Source organism: Pangasianodon hypophthalmus, chromosome 11 (genome assembly GCF_027358585.1).
Source record: "Pangasianodon hypophthalmus isolate fPanHyp1 chromosome 11, fPanHyp1.pri, whole genome shotgun sequence".
NCBI lineage: Eukaryota > Metazoa > Chordata > Actinopteri > Siluriformes > Pangasiidae > Pangasianodon > Pangasianodon hypophthalmus.
Window position 1 is genome coordinate 21,304,873 of NC_069720.1, and position 17,826 is coordinate 21,322,698.

Consider the following 17,826-nt stretch of genomic DNA (forward strand, 5'->3'; position numbering starts at 1 on the left):
TGATTTCAGAACATTTTTAAATAATACACATTTCATCCCCATTACAGCTCCTTTGTTGTACATTCTCATTCTCAGTACATTCTTTGTCGATGGCATGGTGACTTTAAGGGTACTTGGGTACCTTTTGCACCTTTAATGTGTATATTTTTCCTGAAAAGGTGCACGTAGTGGACCGTTAACGTATTACTCTAAAAGCTGATTAAAGGTACGAGTGGTCCTTCAAGTCAAATTACATTCCTTAAATCATTTTTAAACATAAAGTGCATTCACATTATCATGTAACAGGGTACTAAAGGTACAAAAGATGTACACATGAGGGTACCATCCCAGTGAAAAGGAAAGGTACAGTTTAGTACCTTTTTTCTACATCCTATGATCTTAAAATCATTTGTAGTTAACGAATCAGACATAAGCCTGATGAGCATTGTTTAAGTAAGGAATAAGATGATAGACCGTGCTGTTATACAAAAATAATGCATGCTAGGGGGGGTGTGATGCAGCACGACGTGCAAGTGGAGTGTCTCTACCACCCTGAAGTGCACTATTTTTGTACAACAGCACAGTCTGTCATGTGTTATTCCGCTCATGCCACAGTGATTTGCCAAATTACAATTTCTAATCTAATAATGTACAAAACACTGCATTGTACTGGTTTTTAGTTAGATTTAATGTTGGGGAACGTCTGAGAGACACGTTAGTTCCGGGTATAGCTGAGAAAAAAGTCATTCCATCACCACCCTCTCTCTCTCTCTCTCTCTCTCTCTCAGGAGAAAATAAAAAAAGTGGATTGTCATTTTACAGAGAAACCGGAAAGTGAAAACACAGACTTTCCTGAGCCAGGAACCTTTGCAAAGCTCTGTGACTGTTGCAAAGCGCTTACACTTGAGACTCCATAAATAAATATGTCCTAAACCGAGCGCATTGATATTAACCTATGGGTCATGTTACAGTCGGAACTACTTTCTTGTTGTTATATGAAAATAATGAACAGCTTCTGACCAATCAGATTCGAGCATTCAACATATACAAATAATCCAGGCCAGGCGCTTCACACCAACCCGGCGCGGATTATTTTTCTATAACAGCACACCCCGTTATGTGTTATTCCCTACATATCAGTTCATAAAAAACACAAAAACTGAAGTACAAGTCTGAGTTTGCGTTAAATATAATAAATTTAATGAAATGCAGAGCGGTGCTGGTCATTACAATGTTAGCCTACATGTCCTATTAATTTCAGTCTGTACTGCGACGCCCGAAGTCCACCCAGCCCTGATAGTCTGAAATGCAGTCGTCCCGCTGGATAATTTCTGTCAAAACATCAAAAAGGACAAGACTCAGACATGAATGAGGGACGAAACAAGCGTGAAGATAATCTCCATCCACGAACACTTACCCGACAGAGCTTGCAGTATCTGTTTGGATGTAAACCTTCGCTGGTCCTCTGGTAAAGGCGCAAAACGCTCCTCTCGCGCGCCGCGACTCTGAGCGCCTCTCTGCACCTGCAGCCCCCTGATCTCGCGAGATTCCGACACTTCCTGTGCCTCGTGCGCTGTCGGAAACCCCGGCGAGCCCGTGCACATGCACGCCATCGCCGCAATCACCACAAAACTGAGCACTTTGAAAGTCGCAGTCATGCCTGCGGCGAAACGCGGCTCTTTAGTAAGCAGGAATAAATAACACATCCATCATCATACACAGACAGATACTGCATGTGTGTATCATTTACAGCTAGTATAGCCTACAGCATAAAACACGGGTTTAACAACAGTATCAGTTACCACCTAAAACAATAACACTACAGTTTATTTCTAGGCTTTAATGTAGGCTCATTTACCTGAAGAGCGCAGAGCTGCTTAGCCGAATATTCCAAATTTAATGTGATGGATCTGATCAACAGCTCGTTTATATATATAAAGGCAACTGATGATCGACAAGCAGGATCAATAAAACATCATTGGCAATAAGGAAGCAATAAACCATCGCTTACTGTAAACTGATCACGTGACTGTTGATCTCCTGCAGCATCCATTGATTTTGTTTTTGATATACAACGTTGTCTTTTTTTTATTTTTGCTATTTGTTGATTTAATTTTTTTTTATTGTTATTAACTTTAATTTTATTGCTAATGGTATAATGGTATAGGGGCGGATTTAGTGATTTGGTGGCCCTAGGCAAAATATAGGAATGGGGCCCGTTATTTAGCAATAATAATTAAAAATATATATAATTTGCATTTTTAGGGGGCCCTTGGCTTCTGGGAGCCCAAAGCGGTTGCCTACCTTTACCTGGTGCTAATCCGCCCCTGAATGGTGTAGTGAAATGGTACAGTTTAGTAGCTAGTTTAACACCTTTCTCCTGAGAGTGTAGTATAAAAGTTACTAAACTGTAGTATTTCTTTTCATAGGGGTGGTACCCTCAAGTGTACACCTTCTGTACCTTTAGTATGTACCTTTTAGGTGCATATGTAGCTTCTACACTTTACTCTAAAAGGTAATGTACAGTTCAGTGATGCACTTTAAATATTCTTAAAGGTACAATATATTTAAATTTCCAAGGTAAAGTTGTACACTATATGGCTAAAAGTATGTAGACACTTGACCATCATACGTCATATGTCAGCCTTCCCCAAACTGTTGACACAAATTTGGAAGCACGCGATTGTTTAGAATGTCTTTGTGTGCTGTAGTATTAGCCTTTCACTTCACTGGAACTAAGAGGCTTATACCTGTTCCAGCATGACAATGTTTTTCCTGTGCACAAAACAAGCTCCATAAACACAAAGTTTGTCAAAGTTGCTGTGAAACTCAAGTGGCCAGCATAGAGCCCTGACCTCAACCCCACTGAACACTTTTGGGATGAACTGGAACTCAGATTGCATGCCAGACCTTCTCGCCCAACATCAGTAATGCTGAATCATCAGAAATCCCCACAGCCATGTTCCAAAATCTAGTGGAAAGCCTTCCCAGAAAAATGGAGACTGTTATAGCAGCAAAGGGGGAACCAAATCCATATTAATACCCTTTAATACCTATAGTTTATAGTTGGAATGGGATGGTCAACAAGCACAAAGGGCTGTGATGGTCAGGTGTCCACATACTTCTGTCCCTATACTTTTGGGTACCACCCCAGCAACAAGGAAAGGTACAGTTTCATACTCTTTTTTTCTGACAGAGTAGAACTACTGTAAGATTTTATAATTTTTTTTTTTTTGATACAAATTTACATCTAAAGTTACACCAACGTCTCACACTTCCTAAGTATTGGCAAAGCAGACAGACACCTGCACCGGATCATATTTCTTATTTACTCCAATATTCTGGTCATATATCAGTGATGGCAGATAGGGGCCTATCATACGTTTCAGTTTGATAAGAACATTGATTAGCTTAAGGTGAAATAAGGCTTAAGTGGTTTCACTGACGCAAAAACTCCTATTTAACACAAAAATGGACTAAGTGTCCTGTCCTAAAGACAGAGCATGGTTTATGTACCTAAAGATTTTAGAAAGCGGTAGTTGTCAGTCTCTGCAATACTGTAGGCCTCACTGTGTACTCAGAGCAAACAGCTCAATAGAGTCTGCACATTTTCCATTGAAAACAACTGCAGTAGTCTAAAACAGCCGCAGTAGTCTAAGTCAATTTAATATGAGGTTATTTAGTATTGCTTGCACTGGAAAGCTGGAAGTTGTAACACATGTACCCTGAAACAAATACAGAATACATCAGGAAATATGCATTTCACAGGTGGCAGTGAGAGCATTAAGTGAAATACTACCAAAACTAAATTAATGAATTTTCATTCTTTTCAGGTTTTGTTTATGAACAAATTTAAAATGCTAAAAAAAATCATTTGTTAAAAAAAAAGTGCACACACCTGTCTGTGTAAAAATTAATTTTATAATAATTTTCAAATAATTAAAACTGAACCTTCTCATTGAGAATGAGGATATAGGGACATGAAAATAAGACACTGAGCAGTAAATAGTCCAAAAACACGCATGCACACACACACCCTTTTTTAAAAAAAAAAAAAAAAAAAAAGAACATGAAACAAAGTCAGGAAAAGAATTTGTCTACCAAAGCATGTGAAAATTCTTCTACATAATAGAAAAGATTCCATGCTTGTCGTCTCAGACATGGCATGAAAACTTTAGACCTGCCTTTTGTTCACTGAGCTGAAAATTACACCTATTTATTCATGCCATCAGCACTTGTTTTATTTGGAGTGTATCAAAAAAGATGTCAGCCAATTAAAGCACAAATGCCAGGTTTTGAGGGATGAGTCTACTTAAGAAATATCCCTTACCAAAAAGTCATATGAAACTCACATGTGAATAATCGTATAGTTCACGTTTATTCACACGTTTTTTTTTTAAAAACTTCACACGTGTTTCACACATTTTTTCACATGTAATTTTTTTTTAAATGTAAATGCGTGTGTTTTTAATTAATTTTCACTTAATGAAAGCATTTTATTTATTTATTTATTTATCACATGATGTGACATGCATTGTGTTCACTTGTGCAATTTCAGGCCATAACATGGTGAGATGTACCATCACATGTTTTCCCCTGTGTGACCACAGGTGCAACTGCATACCACGTGTAAAACATAAGATCACGAGATTTTTCTGCAACGGAAAAAAACAGATGCACTTCAATGTTTTGTCACACAGAAGAGCCCATTTGTCAAATATAACTCTTCTGAGTGATCGAATATTATGGGTAAAAAACAGAATTCTTGAACAATCTTCACCTGTTTGTCAGGTCATGCTAGAACAGTCTCTGTCAGGTCGTGCTTGAGCAGGTAGTTATGCATTCCAAACTGTAGCAAGTGGTGAAGATAAACCAAAGATTATCTGTGGATAAAAGCTGATGACAGCAAAAGAAAACTGACCTTTCACTTTTAATCAGCCTTACATTTTGGTAGTACCATGGTATTTATATCTCTGGTACTTCATTAGAATGCAACACAAGGCATCACACTGAGCTATGAGGAAAAAAAATATAATAATCAGGTACCTATTATTTTATAATTAGGTCTTTTCCTCCCCTACAGTTGGCATAACTGAGCAGTAATCAAACAGGGATGAGAATGAAACCCTGCCGGTATTTCAGTACTGCAATCATGCTGTAAAATCATTAGAACTGTTCTTAAGCTCAAAAACTGGCTTAGCGCAAAGCATTTTTGTTCCCTTTTACACAGGTATGTACCATCCCTCTTTTTAAAGAACTGATGAAGATTAATAAATTCTTTGGAAAGGTGTAACATGGTGTGGGATGTCAGACCAACCCTTCCAAAGAAAGGAATTCCTTCACATGAAGGCCTATAAAAGGAGAAACAGGTCAGACTGTTTCCAAGAGTCTCAGTTGTGAAGGACATTGGGGATTTAACAAGCACCTGAAGCATCCAGGCATGCTGGTCGCACTCCGTCGTAGTACTTCCTATAGCACTGGCAGTATTGCTAGGTCAAATTTCCAAACTTCAGGTTTTGGGATGGGGCTGAATGGTGTCGCTAGCTCGGGTCAATCCATCTGTGGTGACTATGGTACTAATTTAGATTTTTCATCCTCATCTTTTCCCTCTTATGAGTTCTCAGTATTTGGCAATGAAAAGTTGGCTATGCAGAATCTTAACAGCCGTCTGGCATCGTACCTGGAGAAGGTAAAGTAGCAGCGAAAATTTTTTTCACTTTTTTAATCTATAAAAATGTTATTAATTAATATCTTTCCATTTCACAAATCAAGGACCAAATGCCAAGGAAAAACTGTTGTTTATTTATTGACATAAATGTTCTGTGCTGTCAGGTGCTCTCTTTGGAAACTGCCAATCTAAAGCTTGAGCAGAAAATAAAGGAGTTTTATGAAAGCAGAACCCCCAGTAGCAGGAAAGATCTGAGTAAATACTACAGCATCATTGAAGACCTCCAGAAACAGGTGAAGCAGCATCCAGCCACCATCATCAAACCTGAAATTCTTCCAAATCCATTTAGGCTTCATAAGACCTTATGCCTAATTTGCTTTCTATATTGCTTTGTATTTCTTTTATCCATCTATTTAATCCTGTGCATGTCAAATTGAGCGTTTCTTGTTTCTCCCCATGTCTCGTCTCCTTTATCTAATTGAATGTTATATATATTTCTCTTTTAAGATTACTTCTAGGGCCAAAGAAAAACACCAGGTTTTCATAAAGTTGGACAATGCTAATCTAACAGCTTCTGACTTTAAGATGAAGTAAGTGTCTGCTGTTTTCTGTGTTATTACCAAGGTTTGCAACAAACACTTAGCTAGCACTGGTGTACTGAATTCAAGACATTTAAAAATATATTAAAATGTAGTAATTCTTTAGGTCTAATGGGTGTTTTATTCATTGCAGCTCTCTCAGTCTCTGTTCATTATTTGATGATGCAGGTTTGAGTGTGAGAAGAACCTGCGTTTGACTGTAGAAGCAGACCTGACTCGTCTGCGCATGGTTGTAGGGGAGACTGAGATGGCAACCAAAGACCTACAACTCCAGATGTCTGGGCTAAAAGAAGAACTGATCTTCCTCAAGAAGAACCATGAGGAGGTGAGAACAGCTTTGATTCTTTGTTGAATTCAAACATTTGTAGTTTTGTGTGTGACCATCCATTAAACCATTCTGCTAATTTTGCCTACATATGCCAATAATCACCGGACGTCCACTTTCTATTCCTGTTCCTCTGTTCACAGGAACTGCACATGGTTCGCACCCAACAGAGCGGCGCAGTGAATGTGCAAGTAGACTGCGCTCCAGCAGTAAACCTCAATAAAGAGCTGGAGGAGATGCGAGAGCAATATGAGGCACTCGTCCTAAAGAACCACAAAACACTTGAGCAGTGGTTCCAGAGCAAGGTGAACCAGTTGTTTGGTTGGTTGAGTGGATGCTTGGGTGGATGGATGGAAGATCTGATTTGAAGTAGTCAGTGTGATAGATATGACATCTGATAGATATGTCATATCTAAGAAGAATGTGAGGGGAGAGGGAGAGGATGTAAAAGGTGCTCAGAGGACATGAATAAAAGCAAATGTTGAATAGACAGATTATTACACAAATATTAGAGAATATTTATATGACATTGGAAAGGGAGACACAAATATGTGAACTATTTGAACAAAAGTATTGGAATGGCAAGGGTAATTCTTTAGTTTCTTTGTTATCCACTGAAAACATTTGGGTTTGAGATCAAAAGATGAATATATGATGATAGATAAGAATTTCAGCTTTCATTTCCTGATGTTCTAGATGTGTTAATCAACTTAAAACATGGCACCTTTGGCACCTTAGGCAAGCAAAGTATAGAAATTAAAAATTATAGAAATTAAAAAACAACCCTTAATATTTGGTTGCATATCCCTTGCTTGCAATAACTGCATCAAGCCAGCAACCCACTGACATCACCAAACTGTTGCATTCTTCTGTTGTGATGCTTTTCCAGGCTTGTACTGCAGCTTGTTTCAGTTGTTGTTTGTTTTGGGGGTTTCTCCCTTCAGTCTCCTCTTCAGGAGATGAAATGCATGTTCAATTAGTTTAAGGTCTAGTGATTGACTTGGCCAGTCTGAAATCTTCCACTTTTTTCCTGATGAAGTTCTTTGTTGTGTTGTCCGTGTGTTTTGGGTCATTGTCTTGCTGCATGTTGAAGTTCCTCCCAATGAGACTGGATGCATTTCTCTGTAAATTGGCAGAGATTGGCAAATATTTCTGGAGACTTCTGAATCCATTCTGCTGCTACCATCATGAGTTACATCATCAATAAAGATTAGTCAGCTTGTTCCAGAAGCAGCCATGCAAGCCCAAGCCATGACACTACTTCCACTGTGCTTGACCGTTGAGCTCGTATGTTTTGGATCATGAGCAGATCCTTTCTTCTCTGTACTTTGGCCTTTCCATCACTTTGGTAGAGGTTAATCTTGGTTTCAGAACATTTGTGGCTTATCTTTGTATTTTGTTGTGAATTCCAATCTGGCCTTCCAATTCTTACTGCTGATGAGTGGTTTGCATCTTGCAGTATGGCCTCTATATTTCTGCTCTCAAAGTCTTCTTTGAAGGCTTGTGATACTTTCAGCCCTGGCTCTGATTGATTTGCCCTTTTTTCTCATAGACAGCTCTCTGGTCTTCATGTTGGTTTATCCTTTTTAACAACAAATGCAGTTTTTACTGGCGAAATTCAGGGCTCACACCAAGAGTAGACATTCAGAGCTATTAATTGTTTAAATAATCGATCTAACAGGGCACACCTGGGCAACAAGAAACACCTGTCAGTCATATATATATATCCCACAAATGCTCGATCGGATTACGATCTGGGGAATTTGGAGGCCAAGTCAACACCTTGAACCCTGTGTCATGTTCCTCAAACCATTCATGAACAATTTTTCCAGTGAGGCAGGGCGCATTATCCTGATGAAAGAGGCCGCTGCCATTAGGGAATACCGTCGCCATGAAGGGGTGTACTTGGTCTGCAACAATGTTTAGCAAGGTGGTACGTATCAAAGTAACACCCACATGAATGCCAGGACCAAAGTTTCCCAGCAGAACATTGCCCAGAGCATCACACTGCCTCCGCCAGCATGCCTTCTTTCCATAGTGCATCCTGATGCCATCTCTTCCCCACGTAAGCAACGCACACACACCCGGCCGTCCACATGCTGTAAAAGAAAATGTTATTCATCATACCAGGCCGTCTTATTCCATTGCTCCATGGTCTAATTCTGATGCTCACGCGCCCATTGTAGGTGATTTGGCGGTGGACGGGGGTCAGCATGGGCACTCTAACCAGTCTGTTTCTACTTGGCCCTGTATGTAGCAAGCTGTGATGCACTGTGTGTTCTGACACCTTTCTAGCATAGCCAGCATTAACTTTTTCAGCGATTCGTGCTACAGTACTTCTTCTGTGGGATCGGACCAGATGGGCTAGCCTTTACTTCCCATGAACATCAGTGAGCTTTGGGCACCCATGACCCTGTCACCGGTTCACCAGTTATCCTTCCTTGGATCACTTTTCTTAGATACTAACCAGTGCATACTGGGAACACCCCACAAGACCTGCTGTTTTGAAGACGCACTGACACAGTCCTCTAGCCATCACAATTCGGCCATTGTCAAAGTTGCTTAGATCCTTATGTTTGCCCATTTTTCCTGCTTCCAACACATCAACTTCGTCAACTGACTGTTGACTTGCTGCCTAATATATCATACACCTTGAAAGGTGACATGTATGTATGTATATGTGTATATATATATATATACACATACACACACACACACACACACACACACACACATATATATATATATATATATATATATATATATATATATATATATATATATATATATATATATATATATATATATACAGTATATACTCTTTTAACATACAGTATGCTATTTGACCACATTTAATTTAGTAACTGAAAGACTTTAAACATTTGGGGTTAAAGAGTTTAAATTTTCACTAAGTTTTCACTTACTTAAAGTTTGGAATTATCTTTGATTTAAACCTATGATTATAATTCTTTGCCAGTCACAAGGAATGTGGTAACACAACATGCATGTGTCGATTACCACAATGATAATTATTACTTTTTAACAATAGTTAAGTGTTCCTGTTCTTTTAGTAAAAAGAAGCTTGCCAGTCATGTAACATAAGGTGAACTTTCAAAAGTTTATATTTTGAATTTTTTAAATGATTTAAGCGTTTCTGTTGATGTATACAAGTGCTTTTCATTATTGTTGTACAGTTTAGTGAAGTTCACAGAATTCAACTGTAATAACTATGAAAGTAATGATATACAGAATTGGAGTTTTAGTTTGTTTTTCATTGTTTCTGAACTTTATTTGCCAGTCTTTCTGTACAGTTTGCCTGTTAGCTAATTGAGTTTGGCTCTTTTCTAGGTAAAGAATTTGAACAGTGAAGTGCTTAAAAGCCACACTGAGATCACAAGTTCCCAAACAACCTTCAATGACCTGAAGAAAACCTACCAGACCCTGGAGATAGAAATAAAAGGGATTCACGCACAGGTACCTTTAGGCTTTGTCTTGCACTGCTGGAAACTATTCCTAAAACTCAACTCAACTTTCTGTACTTTAAGGTTTCAAAATCTTTCAAATTTATAGAACTACACTTTACTCTGCCAAACAGGATTGCATTACCTTTCAGTAAGTCTTCCATAACATTTTGTGGTACAGATTCAAATCCTACAGAAGGATCTGGTTCAGGTGGGGACACGATACAGTGAGCAGCTATCGCAGCTGCAGTTGCACATAGACCGACTACAGACGGAGCTGCAGCAGATCACCGCCAACATGCAACACCAGGCCATGGAGTACCAGCTGCTGCTGGACATCAAGATGAGGCTGGAGTTGGAGATCGCTGAATACCGGAGGCTGTTAGAGGGAGAAGGGTGAGGCTTCAGGTGTAGGTCTTATGGATATAAAGCTGGACAGATAATCTGCTCAAGATGATTAGGTTTCAACTGTTGATACTGAGTAGAGATGACTAGGGTTTAGCTTGTATTTATTCTTACTTTGATGCATGTAAGGAAAGACCAGGCAATTTCATGTATTGTTCACAGATATTGCAACCAAGAATTTGAAGCATCCAGGATAACGACTGAGTCCAAGACGGTGACCAAAACAGTTGTGGAGGAGAAGCAAGAGACGCAAGAGGTGCAAGTGAAGGAAGAGGGTAAACTAAAATTTCATACATTTCACTTCGTACATTCATATATACACTAAGACACTATTTGTAATGACACTATCTGTTATGTAACAGATACATACAAATACAGATAGTGACATCCATTAATGATACTATCTGTATTTTTACTTATCTGTTTAGTGCTCCAAATATCCGTACCTAGTAAGTAAAATAATATATAATACATTACAATGTATATGACCTACTAAAAATAAGACACGTTAAACAATAAAAGTACACATAAAACAGGTACAATTAAAATAAACATCTATTGCTAAGAGCTATTAAGAACAAGATTATAAAAGTGGGTTTTAAGATGTTTCTTTAAAATGCTCATTGAATCTGATAAAACTATGGACGCTACCACAATAACCCCAGAAACCCTGGAAAACACAAATGCTGGCACTGTCAGCAGCTACTTCACCCGAGTTCATATTTTATATTTTATTTTTTAAATTCTGCTCACGCAGTTCTTATTTTTGTTTGTATCTGCCTTTTTCAAACTACTTAAACAACTAACTTAAACAAACTACTAGCCTAATTTAAACCATCACAAACCTGACCAGGCAGTTACTAAGGATGAATGAATGAACCCTGTAAATGCATTGCACAGCACTACGTGTGTCCAGCAAGCTTCATATCTGACTGCTCACTCATGATAAAATCTATCTGGGAAAAAAAAGGCTTTATTTATTCATGGTGGAGATAGTGTCAGGGCTTAATTATTTTACATGCCAGTGGACCAGCAGGACAGCAAGATAAATTACGAAGTGCACAGAAAGCCTTAATTATTCAGATCCACCCAAATTCCTCAACAACTTTTGGTCTACTTACTTATGTACTAAAAGGTCACAACAGAGGCCTTATGTAAAACATTTATGACTGCTATGGTTGACTCGATACAGAAGCAAATACCTATAAATTACAGCTTTTACCTTTTAGTAACCAAAAAAATCCATTTTGCTGGCGGTAGTGCCAAAAACAACAACAAAAATAATGTTTCACTATTTATTTACTTACAGATTTAACTTCATATATATGATTTTGTATTGGCTTAGGAAGCAATTGTTGTTACAGCTAAATTAAGGTTAGTAAGGCATGGTGTCAGAAATGTGCGTAATAACTTAACGTGTGTGACACTGAGTAGCTTCCAACAGAGGAGGGTGCAATTTCTATTATTTTTGGCCTACTCACACAAGGTTTTTAATATTACAGATGTGCATTTATATCTGACAGATGTGCTTCATAGCTGACTGCTGGCTCATGGTGGCATAAAAGTAAAAACCTCCAGCTTGGGAATTTTTTTGTTGTTTTCCATGGGATCCTAGTCCTGATGTACACCTCTAATCTTAACCAGATGCCCAACCTTTCTGGCATGCTTTCTAAAAAATCCCATTCATATCTGTATTTAATATATATTTGTTTATTCCAAATAAGTATAAGTATTTTTGTTACATTCCTAATAGACATATATGGCTGAAAATCTGTCATTTCACTTTTTTCACTATTTGCCCTTCTGCCTGCCTGTCTCTCAGTCAAACACCCCAAGAACTACCTAAAATAGTTAAATTCAATTGGTAACTGTGTGTGTTTTTCCTTTGTGTTAAATACGTGTAGAACATCATCTCCACCAGAGACGGGTGAAGGTTATCACGGAGGAGCTTGTGAATGGAGTAGTTGTGTCCAGTACCACAGATGAAGAAGTGCAGGATTTGTCCAACTGAACAGAAAATTCAACAGTCTAATGTTGCCATGCATTTAATTATAACAATATGTATCTACAGTCACTGAGCAAACTACTAATGCAAACATTTGGGGCATTTGGAATACAGCAGAGATTCATTGACAGCTGAACATTTGTGTGGTGGTGCTTATTATAAATGGTGTTGAGTGAATGGCTTTGGGGTATGAGGTAACATATTTTCATGATATGCATTGATATACGCATTGTTTAGCCACTAGGTGTCATGTTTATCAAACTCATCTGTGTTAGCGATTCATATCAAGTGGAGCGTGCTGCCTACTATAATGAAAAATATAATATTCACAGACATTTGCTTTGCTTTCAAATGATTCTGTTACAATAAAATGAATTGTGCAAATAAGCTAAGATGGGGCTGTTATTTTTTTGTTTGCAAATGAGGACTTACTTGTTGAGAGAGCAGGCACTCAGAACAATACAGAGATTTAAACTGCCGGATACACCCATGATGAGTAAATATAGATGTTATGCACCCTTAAGAATGAAAAATTATCAGCCACATTCCTCTGCCAATTGTTAACACTTACAGGAGCTTTCAGCTTTCTGACATATTGACATGGTGACAGTACCTGAACATAAAACCTTTTTATTCACGTTTTTGTATTGCATTCTGGGGCTAATGCATTATAATCATTACAATCATTCCACCTCTCTCTGCATGTGTGCAGAAGGTGAAATGTTTAAGAATGAGTCTTCACAAACTACCTTCTTTTGAGGTAGTAAAATCCTTAAAATAGCCTTAAATACAATGTAGACCGCAGACAATGGAACGCTAACATATTTTTTGTTGTTTTGGCTTGACGTCACGCCCCTGTGTGGGTCTATGTAGTAAAGGGCAGTTGTCTGCTTAGTTGTTTCTTGTTTAACTGCATGCCTGTTACACCCCAGTCCAGGGTTGGGATGATAAGAGAAAAAAGTGTAATGGAAAATGTAGCTGAAAAAGGACATTAGCAAGAATTTCTCAGGCATGAGCTATATTGTAAAAACAATGTAAATGTACAGAGCCACTGGTAAACTGTATCAGGCCAGCCAAGTCCAAAATAATAAACAAACACCCAAACTAACTGCACAAAGAGAAGATAATTTACCTATGCCCAAATAAAGAAAATAAACAAATGACAATCTGCTTCCTTCTCTACCTAAATAACCAAAACACAGACCAACACCCATACCCAACAATAATTGCAGTGAAGCCCTACACCTGGTGACTATGATATACACAAAACATTTGCCACAAATGTCACAAAAAGAGATAAGCACTATATGGCCAAAGGTTTGTGGACATCCATCACACTCATATATGATTTTTGAACATGCCATTCCAGATTTAGTCCCCCTTTGCTGTTATAATAACCTCCACTCTTCTGGCTTTCCACTGGATTTTGGAGCATGGATGTGGGGATGTGTGCTGTGAGGTCAGGCACTGATGTCAGGCGAGGAGGCCTGGGGTGCAGTCAGTGTTCCTGTTCATTCCAAAGGTGTTCAATCCATGTCTTCATGGGTCCTTAGTTCCAGTGAAGGAAAATTGTAGTGCTACAGCATACAAAGACATTTTATACAATTGTGTGCTTCCAACTTTGTGGCAACAGTTTGGGGAAGAACCACATTTGGGTGTGATGGTCAGGTGTCCACATACTTTTGGCCATATAGTGTATATAAATCAGGCAATCAAAAACTCAAAGATACGCAAGCAAACTTAGGGTCGTATACCAAGGAGTCAATCATGAATAGCACAAAATAATGAATAGAAAATCACAGAATGAACAACAAAGTGTGAACAAGGCTGCCGACGTTCCCCCCCAGCAGTGTCTTACATGCCGTCACGATGATGACTTAAGAGCACTTGCACATGGCAGGAGAGGACATGTCACTATCCTGGAAGTGAGCGTGGCACAGGACACCTGAACACAACACACAGACACAAAAAGGGCTAAGCATAACCATGCCACAAATCATGAGATAGGGCCGTAGCATTTATTTACAGCATAATGCTCTCTGGGCTGAGATTTTTGCTTTGTTTTGGTATTTACAAATTGATTATACTATTGTCCTATTCTTAATTGCAGTGTGGTCCCATAATTCCAAAATTTTTCCACTTATGCCATATATTTACTAAATAACGACACTGGCAACACTCAGCAATAGCAAATAGAAGACATAAAGTTGATAACTATAGAACATACTTTATATTTTGTATAATATATTTTATGTAAAAAGAATTTCATAAATCAAGTGTACTATCTGGTATATAGGTCTGGGCATAGGTGTGTCAAATGGAACCTCAGAGGGTTTACCACAAGATAGAAAGTACTGGTAAATGTCAAAAACAGAAACGTCATGTCATAGTTTGCTAAAAAGGACCTAATCCCTAAAACTCACGATACAAACTGTGCCTGGGACAAAGTATGATAATCTAACACATACCATTTTATTCATGGTGGAAATGTTAACTGCTAGTGGACCAACTTGCTTTTCTTTTTCAATCATGTGATTACTGACAGGACAACAAGATAAACTCTGAAGTGCACAGAAGATTAATCATTCGGATCAACCTAAAGTCCTCAACTACTTTTAGTTCACTTATTTATGTACTAAGAGGTCATAAGAAAGGCCATATCTAATACATTTATGATTCCTCTGGTTGACTTGATAAATATGTAAATAACTCTAAATTACATATGACTTTCTTTCAACTTTTAGTGACAAAACATCCAATGTGCTGGAGGTAATACCAAAAACAACGAAAAATGTCTCACTATTTATTTACTTGCAGATTGCATTGAGGTCAGTAAGGCATGAGGTCAAGATAAGCTTAAGTTATGTTTAGGATTAGTATGATTAGTAGTATGAATATAAAATATTAACTGAATGACTGAGTGTGTATATGTGTATGATTCTGAGTAGCTCTGCAACAGAGGAGGGTGCCATTTTTTTTATCCTACTCACACAGAACATCAGGTTAATTCAATAGATGTGCATTTAACTAAAATATTTCAGTAGCTTTACAACTCATAGATTGTAATGCTCAGTTTCATCAGCTAGTGGTTTTTTAGGCTATTATATTTATTTTGAATAAATGCAAATCCAGTGACACCTTCTAAGGTGATTCATTATTCATAGTCAAATCACACCTTTTAAAACAAACTAAACAAGCTGAAACTTCACTGAAAGAAAAACTTGCAGTTTCATAAAAACACCATTTATACTCCTGAACTTCAGATAAAGCATATAAACTTTGCATGAGTAACACACAAGCTACTTGCAACCCTCATATTCTGTTTTTTACAAGAATCAGCAAGAAGCTGCCTAAAAGAACAAAGAGGAAAAGAGAATAGCTAACCATGAGTCATAAAGCTAATAATATTGCAGGTCTGAACAGGGCTGATAATACAAGACCTCAGTGGTTTTAAAAACTCAATGCAGCTTTATTCATCAAACCGTGTCATTCTGTTCCCAGCGTGATTCATGTGATACAGTGCCAGCTTCAAGGAGGCCAGGGCGTGCCCAGATGAAACATACACCATTTCATCCTTGCAGAATTCCTGCTTGCTATCTCACAAAAAACAGTTTCCACCATTTCATTTTGGTTTCTTTTGTTTTCTTGTTTTTGTGTTATATTTATGATTTAATGACTTGGCATTTTCAAGCCTGCCTAGGTTAAATTTTTCAGTTGCACTGTACTGAAAATCAAAAACAGAAAGTTCTTGTTGGTTGTATATCCAGAATCTGCACTTTAACTAAAATATACTGATACTATACTAACAGTTTTCATACAGTTTAGATTTATACCTCTTTTGTTTTCAACTTTACTTGCAAATAACTTACTGGAATTAAGAATGCCTCGAGATGCACTTAAGTACGTTTATAATTTACCTACAATCTGTTCATAAAAAAACTTAAACGAGAGATAATTGCTGAATTTGTTATATAGGTAGGAAACAGACGATGGTGTGGCACCATGGAGTGGTTTGAATGCGATTGTCATAAATTGAATTGTCCTGACAGCAAAAAAAAAAAAAAGATATCTGGAAGGAATGTTTTACAAGGAACAATGATCTAAATTATAAGCTGTAAATATTTCTCAAGACTAAACATGTACTCATATTAATTAGTTTTAATCATCATACTATGAAGCTAAATGAGTTCAGCTGTTGTACTCCTACACTAATCTGCATGCACACATATCTTAAAACTGTGAGACTGTATATTATCAAAGGTTTATCATGACACGCCAGTTAACGTCTCTTTAGAGGCACAGACACGAAAAGTCACATACTGCATGTATCACTTATCTGTATGTATCAGTGTGTTTATTTTTCAAACCTGTATGACCAACTCTACCACCTGAGAGTGATCTGGAGTAATTATACCTACGTATGTTTAGTGTTATTATTTCATTATAATGCTTTCGGATTGTGTTGTACAGTTTATTTATGCACACACACAGTGATCTGGGGATATCATTCACCAACCATGCATACATATAGTTTTGTGCGTGATCTGTATGCATGCATGTTTCTACGCTTAGAATGTGATTTAGCTAGTTAGTCTTGTGTGTGAAGATGTGTCTATGTACTTTACAGTACTTAGTAGTAATCCTGACCATGCATTTACAGAACCTCCTAGTGGTAGAAAAGGGTAATCTTAGTTAAACTGATGAGGAGCCCCCATCCCCTTTACTTGTCAATCATGTTAGCAAAATTGACAAGATAAACTGCTGACTTTTTGCTGACCATTTTCACAACAAGGTGCAGATATGTGACAGATAAAATGTAAAGTAAAATCATATAAAACGTACATCTAAAGATTGCAGCAAAATTCAGCAATAGCATCCCCATGTACATTCAGGTCCTTTTTACTTCAAGGAAAAAGTACTTACTTAGATAAAAATAAAAATATCCAGCCAAAAATGTACTCAAGTGAAAGTCAAAACTTTTAAATGTTCTCAAGTATTTACTTTTTTTTAAATCTTTTTATATTTATATTTTTATATCTGATGAAATTAAATTAATGTTATATTTTCATGTGAACAGTAACTTTAATCACTTATCTAAAACTGTTAGAAGATTTTCATTTTAAAACTATAAACTATAACCTTTTCCCTTAAAACATCTAATTAATATGCATGACTAACGTGACATAGTTTACTAATGTATATGCATGACTAATGCTATGTTGCTTAATAATGAATATGCATGGCTAACTCTATGTGGTTTAATAATGAATGTATATGACTAATGATACGTAGTTTACTAATGTATATGCATGACTAATGCTAGCAAATGTTAGCAAATTAGCAGAACGTATCAACTTATCTAAACATGCTTTTTCAAATTAGAT

The 17,826-nt window shown here is 37.4% G+C and overlaps 2 protein-coding genes across 4 annotated transcripts; one reads left to right on the top strand and one right to left on the bottom strand.

Annotated features, from left to right (window-relative positions):
* Window positions 1-53: 53 nt before the first annotated feature.
* On the bottom strand, window positions 54-2,127 carry LOC117598433 (uncharacterized). 3 transcript variants are annotated; one of them, XM_034308901.2, is made up of 3 exons: window positions 1,838-2,127; window positions 1,397-1,657; window positions 54-1,310 (listed from the first exon to the last, which is right to left on the bottom strand). In XM_034308901.2, exons 2-3 carry the CDS (start codon window positions 1,635-1,637, stop codon window positions 1,237-1,239), a joined length of 315 nt encoding a protein of 104 aa, XP_034164792.1. In that variant the 5' UTR covers window positions 1,638-1,657; window positions 1,838-2,127; the 3' UTR covers window positions 54-1,236. The 3 variants fall into 3 exon arrangements, with proteins under 3 accessions (XP_034164792.1, XP_034164791.1, XP_034164790.1); XM_034308900.2 differs by having other exon boundaries at window positions 1,397-1,639; window positions 1,838-2,124; XM_034308899.2 differs by lacking the exon at window positions 1,838-2,127 and having other exon boundaries at window positions 1,397-1,817.
* Window positions 2,128-5,355: 3,228 nt separating this feature from the next.
* On the top strand, window positions 5,356-12,826 carry krt99 (keratin 99). The gene is made up of 9 exons (XM_026936635.3): window positions 5,356-5,668; window positions 5,812-5,940; window positions 6,155-6,237; window positions 6,415-6,571; window positions 6,715-6,876; window positions 9,920-10,045; window positions 10,214-10,428; window positions 10,600-10,712; window positions 12,342-12,826. Exons 1-9 carry the CDS (start codon window positions 5,420-5,422, stop codon window positions 12,446-12,448), a joined length of 1,341 nt encoding a protein of 446 aa, XP_026792436.3. The 5' UTR covers window positions 5,356-5,419; the 3' UTR covers window positions 12,449-12,826.
* The last annotated feature ends 5,000 nt before the right edge of the window (window positions 12,827-17,826 follow it).

Coding starts and splice junctions, on each gene's coding strand:
- LOC117598433 (XM_034308899.2), bottom strand. CDS start 1,685: ATGTGTTATTTATTCCTGCTTACTAAAGAGCCGCGTTTCGCCGCAGGC. Junction 1,311..1,396: donor GATACTGCAAGCTCTGTCGG/GTAAGTGTTCGT, acceptor ATGTTTTGACAG/AAATTATCCAGCGGGACGAC.
- krt99 (XM_026936635.3), top strand. CDS start 5,420: ATGCTGGTCGCACTCCGTCGTAGTACTTCCTATAGCACTGGCAGTATT. Junction 6,572..6,714: donor TCAAGAAGAACCATGAGGAG/GTGAGAACAGCT, acceptor CTCTGTTCACAG/GAACTGCACATGGTTCGCAC. Junction 10,429..10,599: donor AGGCTGTTAGAGGGAGAAGG/GTGAGGCTTCAG, acceptor TATTGTTCACAG/ATATTGCAACCAAGAATTTG.